Here is a 19,788-nt window from a genome sequence, read left to right on the forward strand (position 1 = left end):
TTTAGCCCTTATGTTCCTTTGTTTCAATAATGAGTGTGGATTGAACCTGAAGAAAGGTCTCGGCCCGAAATGTTGACAGTTTGTTAATTTCCATAGTTGCCGAGTTCCTCCAGCATTTTGCGTCTGTTGCTATGGTCTAAACTTGCTGGTTTTGTGTGATGGTGGTTCTGGATACTGGGGATGTTGCATGCGAGAAAAAGATAAAACCTTATGAATCAGAATCAAAATTAAGCTTAATATCACTGCCCTATATCGTGAAATATGTTGTTTTGTGGCAGAGTACATTGCAATACATAATCTAAATTTTTAAAGCTTCCCCCCCCCCCATGAACCTCAATCAAAGTTAATTCTAATCTCTCCCACATCCATGAAACCCACTTCTTTCTGAAACTGAAGCTCAGTGAAATATTGGTAAATCTATTGAGCTACAAATCCTGTTAACCCTCTCCGTGACCTGACCCTTCTGAGAACTGAGCTGCAGTGAATGCTGCCTCATTCCGTGAAGACGGTCTGTTGTTTAATCATGCTGGCTGTCTGTTATGTGGAAAACTAATGCAGCAATAGTGATTCAGGAGTTAGTATTGCTGCCATCAGCTCCAGGGATTTACACTCAGGGGCCATTTAGTTAGGTGCCTCCTGTAGCTAATGAAGTTGTCACCGAGTGCACATTTGTGGACTTCTGCTACTGTGAACCATCACAGATGTACTTCTGCACACCCCTGTTACAACGTGTCGCTATTTGAATTACTGTCGCCTTCCTGTCAGCTTGAACCGGTCTGGCCGTTCTCCTCTGACCTCTCTCATTAACAAGGCATTTTCACCCACAGAGCTGCTGCTCACTGGATGTTATTTGTCCCTTTGCACCGGGGGGGGGGGGGGGAGGAATCTTATTGAAACGTATAAAATTCTAAAGGGATTGGACAGGCTAGATGCAGGAAGATTGTTTCCGCTGTTGGGAAAGTCCAGAACGAGGGGTTACAGTTTAAGGATAAAGGGGAAGCCTTTTAGGACCGAGATGAGGAAAAACTTCACACAGAGAGTGGTGAATCTGTGGAATTCTCTGCCACAGGAAACAGTTTAGGCTGGTTCATTGGCTATATTTAAGAGGAAGTTAGATATGGCCCTTGTGGCTAAAGGGATCAGGGGGTTTGGAGAGAAAGCAGGTGCAGGGTTCTGAGTTAGATGATCAGCCGTGATCATACTGAATGGCGGTGCAGGCTCGAAGGGCCAAATGGCTTACTCCTGCACCTATTTTCCATGTTTCAAAAAAAAAAAAATCCCCTGTCAACTATAAAGGCGGTTGTGCATGAAAATCCCAGGAAAACAACAGGTTCTGAGACGCTCAAAACACTCTGACATCAGCAATCATTCCACAGTCAAAATCTCTCAGGTCATATTTCTTCTCCATTCTGAAGTCTGAACAACAGCTGATCCTCTTGACCACGTCTGCATGCTTTTATGGACTGAGTTGCTGCCACACGATTGGCTGATTAGAAGCATATATTAGTATGTAGGTGTACAGGTGTACCTAATAAAGTGATCACTGAGTGTATATTCGATTTTGATGTTGGCTGTAGTTTGTGTACACTTTGCGTGTTCTCCCAGTGACTTTGTGAATTTCTAGCAGGTGCGTTGTTTCGTCCCACACCTGAAAAATACACCGGTGGGTTAATTGTCAGTTATCACTTAACATAGGTGAGTGTCAAAAGAATCAAAGGAGATTCTTTGTGAAAAGTAGTAAGTTGTAGGGCTACAGAGAAATAAGGAGGAGGGAACTGGTCTGATAGGATTGCTGTTTTAGGAGCAGTATTGATCCAATGGGCTGAATTGCCTTCTCTAAGTTTTCAATTTTTTTCTGTGGAAAAAGTCCTGAAATTGCTGCCCAAACGCTTTGCTCTTTTGGTGAGCTTGTTTTTCACAGAGACACAAGAGATGTGTCTGCAGATGGTGGAAATCTTGAGCATCACATACAAAATGCTGGAGGAACTTAGCAGGTGGGTTATGGTGGGAAATAAAGAGCTGATGGCTTTGGCCCAGACTTTGCTTCAGACTTTGCATCAGGTCTGGAAAGGAAGGGGGCAGGAGTGAGTGAGGCCTCCGGCGGTCAGGGTCGACCATGGATGCTGCGTCCGCACTGTCGGGATATGTAAGCCTGGGCAGCACAATATGGAGAGCAAGCTCCCCCCTCCACGCATCTGATGAACCCAAAGGAACGGCAGAGACCGATACAGTCTGGTACCAGCAGCATCGCAGGAGTTGCCAGTCAGCATTGAACTCAATATAGGACTGTTTTGGGGACTCCAGCTTAGGATTTTTCCCTCGGGGTTTACTCCTGTAGCCTTTCCCATCAGAGGGTATAGCTGCAAGACAGCAGAGGTTTGAGATCAGAGTTTTTCAAGGTTCTAAAGGTTTCAAAGGTATATTTAATGTCTGAGAAATGTATACAATATACATCTGGAAATTATTTTTCTTCACAACCATCTATGAAAGAGTGTCCCAAAGAATGAATGACATTTAACTGTTAAAACTCCAAAACCCCCCCAGCTCCCCCTCCCACACGTAAGCAGCAGCAAAGCAATGATCCCCCCTCCTCCACCAACAAAAAAGCATCAGCACCCCCCACCGAGCACTCAAGCATGCAGCAAAGCATCAGTAAAGACAGAGACTTACAGTACCCCAAAGACTATTCGTTCACCAGGTAATTCGACATACCACAGGCTCTCTCCTTCCCTAATAAGGGAAAAAGGTGTCTGTATTTCACAGCGAGAGGGGAGACATACAAACAGCTTGCTGATTATGTTAAAAGCCCGTTGTGTCACTTTTTCCGAGCTCTGTGCCCAAAGAACTCGGGTCCAGCAGCCAGCTCGTTGCTTTCAATCTTCCGTCTCTCACGGCACACCGATTTCCTGCAGAGGCACCGACCTCGAGTCCGCCCGTCTCCAGAGCCAAATCCTGAAACTCCGAAGGCGCACTAATTTCCTAGCCGCTTCCTTGCTGGATATCAAATAATGGCTGAGAGCGGGCCCCATTCTCACAAAGAACCGAAGTCAGCTCATCTCTTAGATGAGCTGCCACCCATGACCGACAAGCCCCATCTACCTGAAGTGACTTGATTGAAGGTGCCAGTGACCTGCCTTTGCCCGCTCTCTGGTGAGTAGAAATGGTCCTGCGGGGCTTAGTAGCAAAGCCACACGTGAATGCCAGCAGCCAGACTTGGTTGTCAGAGGCTGTTTGAGGCACATGCAGAAGCCAGAGTCAGATGCTGGCGGGTGTCAGGTGAAACCAGGTAAGGGAGGAGGGGATGAAGTAAGCAGCTGGAAGGAGTAAAGGGCTGGAGAAGAAGGAATATGATAGGAGAGGGCAGAAGACCATGGAGGAACAGGAAGGAGGGGGGAATCGTCGGGAGGTTTTGGGCAGGAGATAAGTGGTGAAGGGGTAACTAGAATGGGGAATGAGAGCAGAGAAGGAAAGAGGGGAGAGAAATTACCCAAACTTAGGCCCATTGTTTCTGTCTGCTTCTGCCACATTGAACCCGTATCCGCAAACTCTCGATTCTATTTTGTTCCCCCTTGGTGTGTGATACTTCACATGCACTCGATCACTTCAATCACTGTCACCTAATCCTCTCTCTTTCACTAAGGGTGTTCAGTCCTGATAAATTCCCATCTCCTTTAAAGCTCTCTGCTTCTTTTTGGACAACAGAGCTAACTAGCTCCCCTCCACCACCTGATGGAACAAAGTTCTCACCTTCAACAGTCTCACTTTCAGCTCCTCCGACTTTCCCCAAACTGAAAGTGTAGCCATGGTCACTCTCACGGGGGTCGGCTATGCCTGTCGGCTCTGTGGAACTATCCATGTTCCAAGCATACACTGGTCATACACCCCATCTCCTTCTGTACTACACTGATAAATGCATTGGTGCTGCTTCCTGCACCCATATTCAGCTAATCAATTTCATCAACTTTCACCCTATCCTCGTTTACCTGGTCTATTTCTGACACGTCTCTCCTCTTTCATGATCACTCTGTCTCCATCTCTACTGATATATTTTATAAATCTACTGATTCTTACAGTCATCTTGACCAAAGCTCTTCCCACTGTGATTTGTAAAAAATGCTATTTCCCATTTTCAGTTCTTCTGTCTCTGCCACATCTCAGGATGAAACTTACCACTCCAGAACATTTGAGGTGTCCTCCTTCCCTTCCTTTCCATCCCACCACCGTCGATGCTACCCTCAACTATATCTCCTCTATTTCCCGTCTCATCTCATCCTCCTGGCACCAGAAAAAGGGATAAGGTACCTACCATCACATGAGTTGTGGGTCCATCAAATCATTATCTGTAACTTCAGCCATCTACAGCAAGATCCTACCAGCAAGCACATTTTTCCCTCCCCTCCTGACTCTTCGCTTTCTGCAGGGATCACTCTCTGTATGACTTCCTTGCCCACTTCATCCCTTGCCACTAATCTCCCTCCTAAAGCGTCATTCCAAGTGAGGTGACACCTCTCCTGCGATGTCTGTTGGGCCATCTACTGTATCTGTTGCCACCTATGTAGAATACTCTACGTTGCCAAGACCTGACATAGATTGGGGAACTGCTTCATCAAGTACCTTCTCTCCACCACTGCAAAAGGTGCTTGATGACCCTATTCATTGTATATGTGCTTTTACATTGAATTTGATCACTCAGTTCTTCTTGCCTGTTTCATGCTGTTTGCTACTGAATAACCATTCATCAGTAGTTTGCTTGTTAAGGAGACACTATTATTTATTCTCTTCACACAGGTCGCTACAGGTGCCCTTATAGAGAGGGTACATTGCTTGACTGTCCTGCTGCCAGTAACGTGCCTCAAGAGTTTTGATTATTGGGGAAGAAATAAGATGCAGAAATTCCTTTTTTTAAGTATTCCTTCTCAGGATATGAACTTCACAGTCAAGGAAGGTGGTTATTGACCATCATTTGATAATGTATTGAATACTGTAGCCTACGCTGTGAGGAACCCTCTGATCTGAAAGCTCCGCTGCCTTGCGGCTATAAGCACTCGTGGAGACGGCTTCAGGAGTAAACCACGAGGGGAAAAATTCAGAGCTGGCATCCCTGAGGCCGTCCTACATTGAGTTCAATGCTGACTGTATCTCCCGCGACGCCGCTGGTACCAAGCTGTGTCAGTCCCTGCCGTTCCTTTGAGTTCATCAGGTGCGTGGAGAGGCGGAGCAACAGCTGGCTCTCTGTATTGTACTGCCCAGGCTTGTGTATCTAGACCATTAGATCACCGTACCCATGGTCAACTCTGGCTGATGGAGGCCCTCACCTCACAGCTGTTGATGAAATGGAGAATGGTGTCAAAATGGTGTGTGTCATAAGAAACAGGAACAGGAGTAGGCCATCTGCTCAGTTGAGCCTGCTCCGCCATTCAATGAGATCGTGGCTGATCTGGCCATCGACTCATCTCAACCTATCTGCCTTTTTGCCTTAATCTTTAATTCCCCCGCTGTGCAAAAATCTATCCAACCTTGTCTTAAGTATGTTCACTGAGGTGGCCTCCACTGCTTCATTGGGCAGAGAATTCCACAGATTCATTACTCTCTGTGAAAAGCAGTTAGTTCTCATCTCCGTCCTAAATCTACTCCCCCGAATCTTGAAGCTGTGTCCCTTAGTTCTAGTCTCACCTAGCGGACTGCCTCTATCTTATCTACCCCTTTCATGATTTTACATGCTTCTGGAAGATCTCCTCTCATTCTTCAGAATTCCAGTGAGTACAGTCCCAGGCGACTCAATCTCTCCTTGTAGTCTAAACCCCTCATCTCTGGAATCAACCTGGTGAGCCTCCTCTGCACTGCCTTCAAAGCCAGTATATCCTTCTTCAAGTAAGGAAACCAGAACTGCACGCAGTACTCCAGGTGTGGCCTCACCAGCACCCTGTACAGTTGCAGCGTAACCTCCCTGCTGTTAAATTCAATCCCTCTAGCGGTGAAGGGCAACATTCCATTTACCTTCTTGATAGCCCGCTGCACCTGCAAACCAACCTTTTATGATTAATGCACAAGCACTCCCAAGTCCCTCTGCACAGCAGCATGCTGCAATTTTTTTTTACCATTTAAGTAATAATCTGCTCTTTCATTTTTCCTTCCAAGTGATCTGAAGTAGAGCAATATATGAGACTGCCGATGCTGGAATCTCAAGCAACAGGCTAACTGCTGGAGGAGTTCAGCAGGTCAAGCAGCATCTGTGGGAGGAGAGGTATCATCAACGTTAAGCGTCCTGATGCCGGTTTTCCACCGAAAAGGTCAGCAGCTCCCTCCCCTCACCAACCCCTCCACAAATACTGCTCAACCTATGAGCTCCTCCAGTGGATTGTTTGCTATTGAGGAGATGGCTGGTGCTGTCATATATCTTAGGAGCAACATGGTAGTGTAACACTATTACAGCTCCAACATGCTGGGCTCAATTGCCGCTGCTGTCTGTAAGGAGTTTGTACGTTCTCCCTGTGTACGCATGTGTTTCCTCTGGGTGCTCTGATTTCCTCCCACATTCCAAAGACATACGGGTTAGTAGGGTAATTGGTCATTGGGTTGGTAGAACCTGTTACCATGCTGTATATCTGAATAAAATATAGTAAAATCTTCTGTACTTGTTTTGTGCAGTGGAGGCTGTGGGTTTGCGGAACCAATGGGAACCAGGTGGATACAGTGATGAAGTGACTACAATGAGTTATATGGACCTGTATTCTCCTGAGCTTAGAGCTATGTTCATAGCTGATAATTTGTGATGTCATGTTGGACACTCAAGCAGAAGAGGTCATATTGTAACATAAGGGTCACCTCCCTAAGATGATAAACCTACAGGTTATAAAGCACAGGACAAGATGAGAAACTGACTAGTTACCAAAAGGTTAAATGCTGAGTAACATTTGCAGCCATTAACGCTGATTATTAATTAATGTTTTTAATGATAATTACTATTACTGAACTGAAAACCAGGCACATTATCTAATTATGGGTTCCTTTGGCTTCTTTTCACATTTGGCTGAACTGACAAGTTAATTAGTGGAAAGTTCCAATATTAATCTTTGCATTCCATTTGAAATGCTAAAATGCCATTTTACCTCCAGCGTAGACATGACTGGCTCTTCTTTTCGATTCTGTTTAATATAAATATGCCACGTGAATTTAATGAACAGGATGGGATTTAATGAGCTCTTCGTTCAGCTTCAAACTCATGGTATTGCAGAACCCAATGAGGCTGTCCATTTGTTGAGGTTGACCCCAGATGCTGCGTCCTAGTGGCCTGTGTACTACACAAGGCAGGTCAGTACGATATGGCTGTTGCCCATGTAGAAGGCTCCCTCTCCCTATGTAACGGGACGAACCCAAAGGAATGGCAGAGACTGATACAGTTTGGCACCAGCGGTGTCACTGGAGCTGCCGGTCAACATTGAACTCAATGTTGGACTGCTGTTTCTCTGGGTTTACTCCAGAAGCCTTCCCCATGGGTGCAAAGCAGCAGAGGTTTGAGATCAGATTTTTTTCTTCTCCACTATGAGTTACCGACAAAGGCTGGTGAGCCCCTTCTGCCTGAAGCAGCACATTTTAAGGAACTAGTAGCCTGCCTTTTCCCTTTCTCCTGTCAGTGGAAATGGTTCTGCTGGGCTTAGTAACTAAACCACGTGTAAATGTCAGGAGCTGGACTTGGCTGTCAGAGGCTAATTGTGACGCAAGCAATTGGGAGCATTTAATAGCTAGTGGGGCTGATCCCCACTACCACCTTGGCTATTACAACCTACGAAAACCACTTAGTGTAGAATAAGGCTACTCAGCCCATTGGATTGGCCTAGCTCTTAGAGATATCTAGTTAGTTTTATTAATCTATTCCCTTTAGCCATAACTGCACAATTTTCCTCCCAGTCAATGTTTATCGCATACCCTTTTTGAAAGTTTCCATTGAAGTTGCTTTCATGCAGATCGTTCTGGATCAGCAAGGTGAAATTATGATTTTCTTCATCTGCTGATGGAGCCAAGTGTCATAAAGTCTCCTTTCTAGTTATCAAGTATCATAAAGCTTTCCTCCCAGCTGGCTTGTAGAAGCGACTTCTTCTTACTTATCCTTTTCAAGGTTTTAATAATTTTGAACATTGAATGTTAGAGCACAGACATAAGAAACAGGAGCTGGCTTAGTCCAGATGCCCATTAGATGATAAGACATAGGAGCAGAATTAGGCCATCTGACCCATCGAGTCTGCTCCACTATCCAATCATGGCTGATCCTTTTTTTTCCCCCTCCTCAACCCCAGTTCCCAGCCTTCTCCCCATAACCTTTGATGTGTTGTCCAATCAAGAACCTAGATAAGATTAGATAAGATCAGGGCTGATTCAAAATTGGCTTCATACCAACTTCCAGTTCTTTCTCCATACCATTTAATTCCCTTGTAGTTTAAATGCTTGAAAACCTCTGTCTTGATTATGTTTAATGACTTTGCTTCTACAGCTCTCTGGAGCCGAGAATACCAAAGGTTCATGATCTCCTGAGAGAAATCTCACCTCACATCTGTCTTAAGTGGGCAAGCCTTTATTCTGAAATGATGACCCCCTAGCTTTAGATGAAACCTTCTCTGTGTCCATCTTCTGAATCTTCTGTGATTCAATAAGATCACCTCTCATTCTTCTAAACTATCAATGAGCTTAGGTCTAATTTGCTTACATTCTCGTCATATGTCAACCCTTCATACGAGCAATCTAGTAACGATCGTCTGCACTGCCTCTAGTGCAAGTACATTATTCTTTCAGTATGCAGTCTTCCATTTCTTTAAAGGATTTGAATGCAAATCTATTGTTATATAAACAGAGCAAAAAAAAAAGTAGTGAGGTAGTGTTCATGCGTTCAATGTCTATTCAGAAATTGGACGGCAGAGGGGAAGAAGGTGTTCCTGAATCTTTGAGTGTGTGCCTTCATGCACCTGTACCTCCTCCCTGATGCTAGCAATGAGAAGAGGCGTTTCCTAGGTGATGGGGTACAAGCTTGATAAGGTGGTGAAGGCATGCTGGCCTTCAGTCAGAGCATCGAGTATGGAAGTTGGGAAGTTATACAAGCCATTGCTGAGGTCACTTTTGGAGCATTCTATACAGTTTTGGTCACCTTGTAGGAAAGATGTTATTAAACCGGAAAGAGTGAAGTAATGATTTGCCTAGATGTTGTGTGGACTTGAGGACCTAAGTTACACAGAGGAGTTATGTAGACTGGGACTTTATTCTCTAAAATGTAAGAGAGCGAGGAGGGGTATATAAGATCATGGGGAAAAGAAGACAGGATGAAAGCATGTAGTCTTTTTCCTGGAGAAGGTTTGCTCAAAATAAGAGGGTATAGATTTAAGATCAGAGGCGAGGGATTTGAAGGGAACAGCTTCTTCACTCAAAAGATGGTGTGTATTTGGAATGAGCTCTAGCTGAAGTGGACACATGAACAACATGTAAAGTCTACTAAGTTGAGAGTGTAAAGTCATGAGGCACGGAACCAGTGCTTCTTCGGGCCAAGTAATCCGTGCCAGCTGTGTTGCTCAGCGAGCTCGTCCCATCCATCTATGTTTTACCCCATAGCTCTCTGCAAGAATGGGTCAGGATCAAACTGATTCTATTTGGTGTGCGCTTTGTTTGCATAAACATGATCAAATACAACAATTTTATCTTCCCCATCTCCAGTGTACACTAATGCATCCTCTATGATTTCCTTAAGCATTCATTCATCCAAATGCAGTGTGCTGTCTACACCATGGTCTGCAGCGATTCAGCATAGCCACTTCGACAGCACTCTCAACACATGACATGCAATGACAAGGGCCGCAGAGATGTGTAAACACCACCACTCCAGATCTTGCTCTATGTCCAAACCACCCTGACTTCAAACTACATTGGCTATTTCATTGTGATATTTAAATCAAAACTTTAAAGTTCAGAACTGGTGAAACTTCACTGCCATGGATTACGTGGTACAAAAAAAAATCAATTTCTCAAGGTCAATAGTATAATGGCACTTGATCCTAGCTGTTAATGTAGCATTAAAATTAGTATTGAAATAAATTTAAACATACCCAATAGCTTTTTTTTTATTGACTTTTGTTTCCTGGCCTATTATCCTGATGGTGAAGTAAGGGAATCTGATGGGTGAACTAATACTGTGGATTGTGTTTTTCTTTGCCTGAGAAATCAAATTTGGAACAGTAGGAAATCAACCAGATTATTCATTTTAATTCGTCACTAAATTAAAAAGTAACGGGTCTGGGTGTTGCTTCTGTTCCAATGTCTGTTGATACTTTTATTCAACACAAGTCCATCAAGTTTGCCTTGTCCTTTTAACATTCACAGCCCTTAGTGTGAAAAGCAGGTTCTGAATTTCAATTTTGAACAGAGCTCAAATTTAGGATTATGTTGCTTTGTTTTTGATTTTACCCGACAGAGGAAATTGATTCTCTATATTTACCTTATTGAGTCCTTTTAATAATTTAAACTCTTCAATCAACTACCCCATTCAATCTATCTAAATTCAAGTAAATGTAAGCCTAGTTTATGTAGCATAATGAAATGCCTGGTTTAATTCTGGAGAATGACCTCAGCACCCTTTCTAGGGACCATAACTCCTGGATGAGAATCCTCAGCATCGTCGAGGAACGCTTCCCGTCCACCTGACAATCTCTTTGGCATCCTACTGTCAGGCAGAAGGTACCACAGTATAAGAACAAGGGCTGTTCGGCTGGGTAACAGCTTCTTCCCCCAGGCTGTGACATTTGTGAACACCCTGCTGCTATCCAGTGCACATTATCTATGATAGCACAGTAACATTGTGATATGTTTAACTGTAAGTTGTATATGCACTTTATGTCAACTTGTACATAGGTTCAATTTTAAAAAATTGTCTGTTTTATACATAGGTATGTACTGTGTTTTGCACCTTAGTTGTAAAGAAATGTTTAATTTGGCTGTTGAATGACAATAAACTTTAACTTGAACTTGAATCTGACCGAGGTTCTACATAACTGAGGTAATTATTCACTCAATCAATAGAGGTGTTCAAATTGCTTTTAGACTAACACGTGGAAATGCAGGGAATAGAGAGTTATGGATCAAGTGTAGGCTGAAGAGATTGGTCTGATGTAAAGCAACCACATAGGCATTGTGGCTGAAGGGCCTGTTCCTGTGAGGTGCTGTTCTTCGTTCAGTGTTGTGTTTCAGTACTGACTAAATGGCTTTATGCTGCACCATCTTGTATTTATACAGCTCTTTCACGGAGTGAAACATTTAAATGTGCGCTGTAAACAAAACTTGATTGGAATCACACAAAATTAGGGCTGGTTAATTGGAGGCTCTGACAAGCACCTTACAGGAGAAAAAGTGGCAGAGAAGCTAAAGGAGAGAATTTTAGAATGTCTGCCAAGTGATTAGTAGGAGGTGAGGAAACCCTGGTGTTGGCCAGGCTGCCCATCTGAAACTTTGAGAGGCAGTACAGTGCAGAGTTCTCCAACGGAGATGTTGTACAGAAACAGCTCACAGAGGGCCTGGCCAGAATCGACCAGAGCCAACCACCCAGAAGCTATGAAGTGTGGTGCTACCAGTTCACAATGTACCGAAGGGTGTTGTGGCCCCTGAAAATGTGTATCAACAGCCAGTAGGATGGATGGGATAAGCCACATCCAGAAATGGCAGGGACTGCCTCAGTGTTTCTCCTACACTGACTTCTTTGGGAAGAACATCTAGCAGCTTCTACTCAGATCCATTAGCCTAGGGTACAAGCAGGAGAAAGCCCAACTGGACATTGAGCTGAGAGTCCTCTGAGCTGCCGGAGAGGGGTGCAAGTGCCCCAGTCCGTACCAGCCGAAATGTAGAGCTCAAGCTGAAGCAGACCAGGCCATCAGCACCAAGAGGATGTCAGCTGAGTCCAGGCTGGACGTGCAGGACTTGGCTGGGGCAAGGCTGCACGTCTCTGGTCCAAGGCCCTGAAGAAAGAGAGTGGTAGTGGAGGAAGTGAAAAGGACAGACCAGGAGCACAACAGGGTGAAGGCAGTGGCACAGGACTGTTATGGAAGATGGACAACGTGAAGGTGGCACAACCAGCTCCTAAAAACAGCTGGCTGAGATCCTAGAGACCTGAAGATGGGAAGTGAGAAACAGCTTTCCCCAGCAGGATGACAACTCATTCCATCGGTTAAGGCTGGTAAGAGCGCTGAATGTACCTGGCCAAGAGCTCCTTTGGGACTCCTATCTACAGGCAGGGAATGGAACACGAGGACAGATCTTGGCAAATGGCTACAGTGCCTCATGAAAGTCACTACAAAATCTCTCCACCCAGACATAGCACTGTGGTCCACAGCTGCCAAGACAGACCTCCTCATTGAGTTGACCATCCCGTGGGAGGAAGGAGTGGAGGCTTCCCACGAGTGGAGGAGGCTGAAGTACTCAGACCTGGCAGCTGAGTGTAAGGACCATCATCTACCCTGTGGAGGCTTTATTGGCGCATCAATGACAAGTTTACTCTGTGATGTGGCAGTGAGTCTGTGGGGGGCCACCAGAGAGTTAGCTGAAGAGGCCAAAAAGAGCAGCTTTTGGCTGTGACTAAGGAGGGAGGACAAAAACTGACTGTTGCCATTGGAAGCTGCAGAGGGTGGCAGTGCTCCATCACCAGGAGATGTACCAGGGCCAAACGTCATTGAGTGGTGGTCCCTGACTGATGACCCTGCAGCTGACCCCAGGGCTCTGTTGGAGGTGCGACAGCAGCGAATGCCAAGCAGCAAACAGCACCTTCCTGTAAATCTCATAGAAACATAAATTGTTATGGTGTAATCCATTCTGCCCATCAAACTTGTGCCAGCTTCCTTTAGAGTAATCCATTCAGTTCCTTTCCTAAGCTCCCGGTTGTAACAATCTAATTATTCCGGTGCCAGATCCCTTTTTGAAGCTTTGCTTGGCACTGTTTCCACCAGCTGCACAGGCAGTGATTTCCAGATCATCCCCCTTCTTTGCATGAAAGATGTGGATCAAATGGAAGGACAGGGTTTAGATTGGTTTAGAACACATGGATACGAGTAAATTGGGGGAGAATTTTCTCCATTGAAATGTGCTGTCAGGGGACTAGGAGCAGATCTACAGTGATGTTTAAGAGACATTTAGACAAACACATGAATAGGCTGGAAATAGAGGGGTGTGGACTATGTACAGGCAGGCGGGATTAGTTTAGAATGGTATTATAGTTGGTGTAGACTTGGTTGGCTGAAGGTGCTGTTCCTGTGCTGTATTGTTCTGAGTTCTATGAAAAAAATGCAGAAGGGATGAAGGGTCTCTACCTGAAACATTGATGGTTGATTCCTCTCCGTTGATTCTGCCTGACCAGCATTTTGTGTGTGTTACTTTGGATTTCCAGCATCTGCAGAATCTCTTGTGTTTAGGGAACAGGGTTTGTAGGTTGGGGGTGAACAGTGATACAAGGAATTGATCAGAGACGACCTTACCTGTGATCGACAGAATTGCTAACTGAACTGTGTTCCAGTGAATGCAACCGCAGCCGGCTCTCCCAAACTTGTATTTTTGTTTCAGTCAGTCTGAGTGAGGTCTATGAGGGGTTGCCATTGACAACCATCCATCTGCAACAGCCATAACCAGTCTGTGAGAAATTAACTGAAAATTACATTGCCTTTCAGAATCAGCTCTTCAATTATTCCTTATTTTGTCTTCATTACATTGGTTCATTTTTAGTTTTGGAAGATAACACAATTTGCTTTGAGGGAGATTGTGCATGAATTTACTAAGTAATCACCTGTATCTCTCCCATTGCTGGGCATCTTTCTGTAGCTGTGCTGAGCGAAGGTTTCACCGTTAGAGGTGCAAATGGGAGACCAAGTTAAATTAAAGCCCCCCCTGCTCTCTCAGGTGAATGTAATTAAATTCACAGCCATCGTGGAAAGAGCAGGGAGGTTGTGCACAGTGTCCCGGTCCATAATCATCTCTTGACCATCACTGCTGGAGCTGATAATTCATCTCACTGCTTTTGACAGGTCTTGAATGTGCATAAGGGAATGTTATATTGTGGGAGAGACTTCAATGAGTCGTATATCTAAAGTGCCCAGTTGGTTACAAAGAACCATTCTAGTTATGAAGTGGAATATATATTATACTAAAATGTTATACAAATTCTTTAAGTTCAGAGTAAATTTTATTATCAGAGTACATATATGTCACCACATACAACCCTAAGATACTTTTTCCTGCATGCACACTCCACAAATCCCTAGAATAATATCTCTAAGAGGATCAATGAAAGACCAACCAGAGTGCTGAAGACAACAAACTGTACAAATGCAGATGCAAATAAATAGCAATAAATAACAAGAACATGAAATAACATAATGAAGAATCCTTAATATGAGACAATTGGCTGTGGGAACATCTCAATGGATGAGTATACTTATCCCCTATTGTTCAAGAGACTGACGGTTGAGGGGTAGTATCTGTTCTTGAACCTGGTGGTGCGAGTCCTGAGGCTCCTGTACCTTCTACCTGATGACAGCAGCAAGAAAAGAGCGTGGCCTGGGTGGTGAGGATCTCTGATGACGGATGCTGCTTTTCCACAGCAACATTTCATGTAGATTTCCTCAGTGATTGGGAGGGCTTTACCCTTGATGTACTGGCCCCAAATCTACTACGTTTTGTAGGACTTTCTGTTCAAAGACATTGATGTTCCTGTACTAGAATGTAAGGCAGTCAGTCAATACACTCTGCACTACACACCTGCAGCAGTTTGTCAAAGTAGAGTCCCTGCAATTTCAAATTCAGTGCTGCTGTTATCATTAACAAATATAGTTACAGTGACTCAAATGCACAGATGTTTTTATTAAGCTTTGGTTTGATTCTTGAGATCTGACATGTTTCTCTTTGGGCATAGCAAGAACTCTTGAGTTTTTTGTCAGTAGCTCAGCAACTTCCTGTGGCTGGGTAATGTCCGGATGGCACTGGCTCGAAGCACTAACCATGAAACGTAGCATCTTCTAATTTCTTCATGATTGTGCACATGTTCTTCGCTGTCACCTTCTGCGACCTTCACAGTCCCGATGTAAATTGTAGGTTCCCAGTGTCCATTATTTTACCATTTTTGTTCATGCTTTCAAGTTCGAGTTTGATTGTCATTAAACCATCCATGAATACAGCCAAATGAAACGGCGTTACCCTGGAGCCAAGGAACAAACCACAATGCCAACACTCATACACAGCACAAGGCACATATAGCACACATAAGATATCAGTAAAATACAGTCACAAAAAAAAAGTCCAGGACCCTGAGTCCATGAATGTTGCCGCGGTCTGCAGTTGAAAACAATGTGGCTTGTCTTCTGCTGCACGAACACTGAGGGGCAGCATCAACTCCTGCTTAAACGTTGCACCACACTGCCCTCGACACACTGGTGGAGCTCACTGACCACTGCCTCTCTCCTAGGTGGTGGTAAGCAGGTGACTCTGCAGCTTGAGGCCTAGTCCTCACTATGACCGAGGCCACACAGCTCACCCCCTCCCCCCCCCCCATCCAACGATAAATCATTAAATCGGACTTGCAGCATTCCACGTTACCAATGTCCAACAGTGTCTTGCAATCACTGGAAAAGCAGCTAAGATGATCACTTGCTGTTAGACTGCACACTGCCTTTGCGCACCGATTTCTCCGACTTCTCTGCAGCAGCACGAGCCAGGCCAAGTCCTGCCCTTTCTCTGCCAATGAACTGATGGGGTAGACCTGCAGTACTAATGAAGTTCTTAATGCCCAGTGGTGTCTTGCATTTGTAAAGTAGATATGTTTAAGAAAGACAATAATAGCCTTTGTTGGCCCGGTGGAAGCCATTGCAACTGAGCACACTGTCATTCTACCAGGAAATCGGAGCCTCAATCTCTAAATATAGAAACACAGAAATCTATGGCCCATCGGCCCATGAAGTTGTGTCAACTTATGTAACCTTCTCTAGAAATTGTCTAGGATTTCCCTACCACATAGCTGTCTGCTTTTCTAAGCTCTATGTGCCTATCTAAAAGTCTCTTAAAAGACCCCATTGTATCTGCCTCTACCACTGTCGCGGGTCACTCTCTGTGCGAAAAACTTGCCTCTGACGTCCTCTTTGTACCTACTTCCAAGCACCTTAAAACTATGCCCCCTCGTGTTAGTTATTTCAGCCTCTGGCTATCCACATGATCAATGCCTCTCACAATCTTATACCCCTCTATCAGGTCACCCCTCATTGTCTGCTGCTCCAAGGAGAAAAGGCCGTTCACTCAACCTATTCCCATAAGACATGCTCCCCAATCCAAGAAACATCCTTGTGAATCTCCTCTGCCCTCTCTCTATAGTATCCACATCCTTCCGCTAAAGTTTCCTCCCTGATACTGAGAATGGGGTGTCATGTATTAACTTGGTTTTCGGAATGTGAATAAATTAACAACAGAAATTTAAAATAAGTCATTTACAGGTTATCAGACTTAACTATTGGGACCAAAGCTTAACTAGTCAGAATTGAGGAGGCTGAGGGTTCCATTTTCTCACAATACAAGGTTAGGTGGGAAAGTAGGCAAACAAGTTTGGTCTACAAGGAAGTTGCAAAGGACCTATTAAGTGAGTAGGAAAGAGGTTTACAGAATATAGTTAAAGGAAATTTTGTAGCAGTTCGTTTGTTATGTACCATGTTGTACAATGTTGGCGATCTTGGTCTTTCCATGATCGTGATTGTACTTGGCAGATTTTTCTGCAGAAGTGGTTTGCCGTTGCCTTCTTCTGGGCAGTGTCTTTACAAGACGGGTGACCCCAGCCATTATCAGTACTCTTTAGAGATTGTCTGCCAGTTGTTGATGGTCACATAACCAGGAGTTGTGATATACACCGGCTGCTCTTACAACCATCCACCACCTTCTCTCATGGCTTCATGTGACCCTGATTGTGGTGGGGGAGGTGGGGGCTACACCTTGCCCAAGGGCGACCTGCAGGCTAGTGGAGCGTAGGAGTACCTTACACCTTCTTTGGTAGAGACAAATCTCTACCCTGCCACCCAATTTGCTGCAGTTGTATAGTCCTTTCACAAGACCACAGTTGGAATGCCTTGTGCGGTTTTGGTCTCCTCACGTAACAAACAAAGTAACTGCCTTGGTAAATGAAGTTCACTCCATTTACTAAATTCATTCGATTGATGACTGGAATGAGAGGATTAAACCTTGGGAATGAATAAGATGTGCTTAAATGTTGCAGGGATCGTAAGAGTGAAATTCTTAGAGGGGTTATCAGGGTCAATGTAGAGAAGTTACTTTCCAAGAATGTAAAGTCTTGACTTGGAATTAGTTTGAGGGCTTGGTAGCTCCGAGCCAAGGTGAAGTAGAATTCTTTCAAGTTTCTAAATCTTTGGAACTCTCTATCCTGCAGCATTGCAGAAATTTGGTCATTGATTGATTTTTACACTGGGGGTGGGGGTGGAAATCCACAGTTAAGGTGGGGAATATAGTCAATAGCCTTGATCTTAAGGAATGTTGGAAAAGGCTTGATGGAGTCTATAGCTGACTTGTGTTCTCGTGTGCTTTATTACAACTGTGACTACTCTTAACAAATAGCTCTTTATTGAGTGTAAAGTTCATTGGGACGTCTTGATGCTTTGAATAGCTCTGCATAAAAGCATCATTCTCTGAGGTCAGGATTATTGCATCCACAGAGTTTGTGCTGCTAGTCCAGTGCCATGCTCACAGAGGACCCTACACTATGTTCAATGTGGACAGTAACAATGCACAGATCGTCAATACTTTTGGAGGCTGCTTGGTGGGTTTAATAGTTATCACAGGGCATAGATTCCCTGTGGATTACTCCTAATTGAACTGCTTCATTCTAGATGCACCCATGTGCTTGTCTTCTCCAAGGGAGCATCCAGCTGAGACCGGCTAATGTACACGCCATAAAACTGCAATGCTAAAGAGGTACAGTGCTGCTCATTGACTTCTCTCATCTACACTGCACACTTATTTATTTTGAAGTGCGCCGGTGACTGCATCTTCTTTATAATGCATGAAGGGAATGTAAATGATTTAAAGTGCGGGATCACCCAGCAACTGCGTCTGGGCTTGTAACAACAAAACCATTTATTATCATCCCTGGAAAAAAAAATACACAAAAATCAATGGAGAGAATAAAATCTCAGGCATTTCTTTAAGAGCTAGGCAGGATTAAAGGGAGAATGAATTGGAGTTGAGCCCAGGCTGTATCGTGAAATGTTACAGAGATTTTTCTTGGACCTTAATAACAAAATAATTAAGTTTTATGGTATAGTTGGCTTTCACGTGGGCTGGAGTCTTTCGCTACTGTGGCCAATAGAACATTAAAGCACAGTACAGGCCCTATTGTCTATGATACTGTGACGACCTCTTAAACTACTCTCAGATTAATTTAACCCTTCTGTCCCACATACCCCTTCATTTTTCCGTCACCTATGTGTGTGTCTCTCTAAGAGTTTATTAAATACCCCTGAATGATCTCCCCTGGCAGGGTGATCCATACATTCACTACTCTCTGTGTAAAAACTCTGATATTGCCCCTGTACTTTCCATCAATCACGTGAAAATGATGCCCCCTCACAATGGGCATTTCCACCCTGGCTATCCACAGTTCTATCAAGTCACTTCTCCTCCTCCTTGACTCTAGAGAGAAAAGGCTTAGCTTGCTCGTAAGACATGCTCTCTGAATGTGGCAGCATCCTGGTAAATTTCCCCTGTTCTCTCTCAAAAGTTTCCTAAAGGCGTCATTGCTCTCTAAAGTAATGTTACAGCATAGGGAAGGAAGATGGATTGTTGGGTCTGCATTTTATCACTGTAATCTCGTGGAATTTATTTTGATCACCTTTAGTGAGGTAGAAAATAGTTCCTTGAAGTAGCGTTCTGGGTAGATGGGGTCGCTAAGAGAGCTTCTGGCACATTGACCTGCACAAATTATTGAGTACAGGAGTTGGAATTTATTGTTGAAGTTGTATACAACATTGATGAGGCTAAATTTAGAATGTTGCATGCAGTTCTGGTCAACAGGAAAGACATCAGTAAGATTGGAAGAGTACAGAGAAAATATAAAAGTACATTACTAGAGAACTTGAGGAATAGAGAAAAGTTGAGTAGGTTAGGACTTTATTGGCTGGAGTGTGGGAGAATGAGGGGATTTGATAGAGATAAATTATGAGGGCTATAGATAGAGTAACTGCAACTGCTTTTTCCACAAAGACATAGGAGCAGAACTAGGGCATTTGGCTCGCGTTCCCTCTGCTATTTGATGATAGTTGATTTATTTTCCCTCTCCACCCTATTCTATGCCTTCTCCCTGTAACCTTTTATGCCCTTACTGATCAAGATCCTACCAACCTCCACTTTAAATGATCTGCCCTCTGCAACTGTCTGTGGCAATGAATTCCACAGATTCACCTCCCTCTGGTGAAAGAAATACCTCCCCATCTCTGTTTTAAAGGGATATCTTTCTGTTCTAAGGCTATGTTCTTGGTTTAGACTTTCCCTCAGTTGGAGAGTCTAAGGTAAGAAATTTTTTAGAGGAAGCAGTTTACAAAAATGCTATGCTCTTTCCTCAGTTAAAATGCAGTCCCCTTTTCTCAGTTACCTTGTCTCCACATAATCTGTTCCCAGGATGTTGCTTTCCTTTCCAAGGCATTAGAGAAGTCCTCCTCCTTCAAAGAACTGGGTTCCCCTTCCTCCACTATAGTTGCTGCCCTCCCCCGCATCACCTACATTTTCCAAATA

The 19,788-nt window shown here is 44.1% G+C and overlaps 1 protein-coding gene across 10 annotated transcripts in view; it reads left to right on the top strand.

The window, feature by feature from the left end:
* Window positions 1-19,788, top strand: part of LOC132381101 (chemokine-like protein TAFA-2) — a 143,108-nt gene that overhangs the window by 78,961 nt on the left and 44,359 nt on the right. For 5 of the 10 annotated variants that reach the window (XM_059950320.1, XM_059950315.1, XM_059950319.1 and 2 more), the window contains one exon: window positions 17,889-17,973. The exons of 4 other annotated variants lie outside the window; for them this stretch is intronic. In XM_059950320.1, the coding sequence (XP_059806303.1) occupies window positions 17,963-17,973 (11 nt within the window). In that variant the 5' untranslated portion in view covers window positions 17,889-17,962. Of the gene's footprint in view, window positions 1-14,850; window positions 17,974-19,788 lie in introns of those variants that run through there. One more of the 10 variants, XM_059950316.1, reaches the window with a different exon arrangement.

Source organism: Hypanus sabinus, chromosome 25 (assembly GCF_030144855.1).
Source record: "Hypanus sabinus isolate sHypSab1 chromosome 25, sHypSab1.hap1, whole genome shotgun sequence".
Taxonomy (NCBI): domain Eukaryota; kingdom Metazoa; phylum Chordata; class Chondrichthyes; order Myliobatiformes; family Dasyatidae; genus Hypanus; species Hypanus sabinus.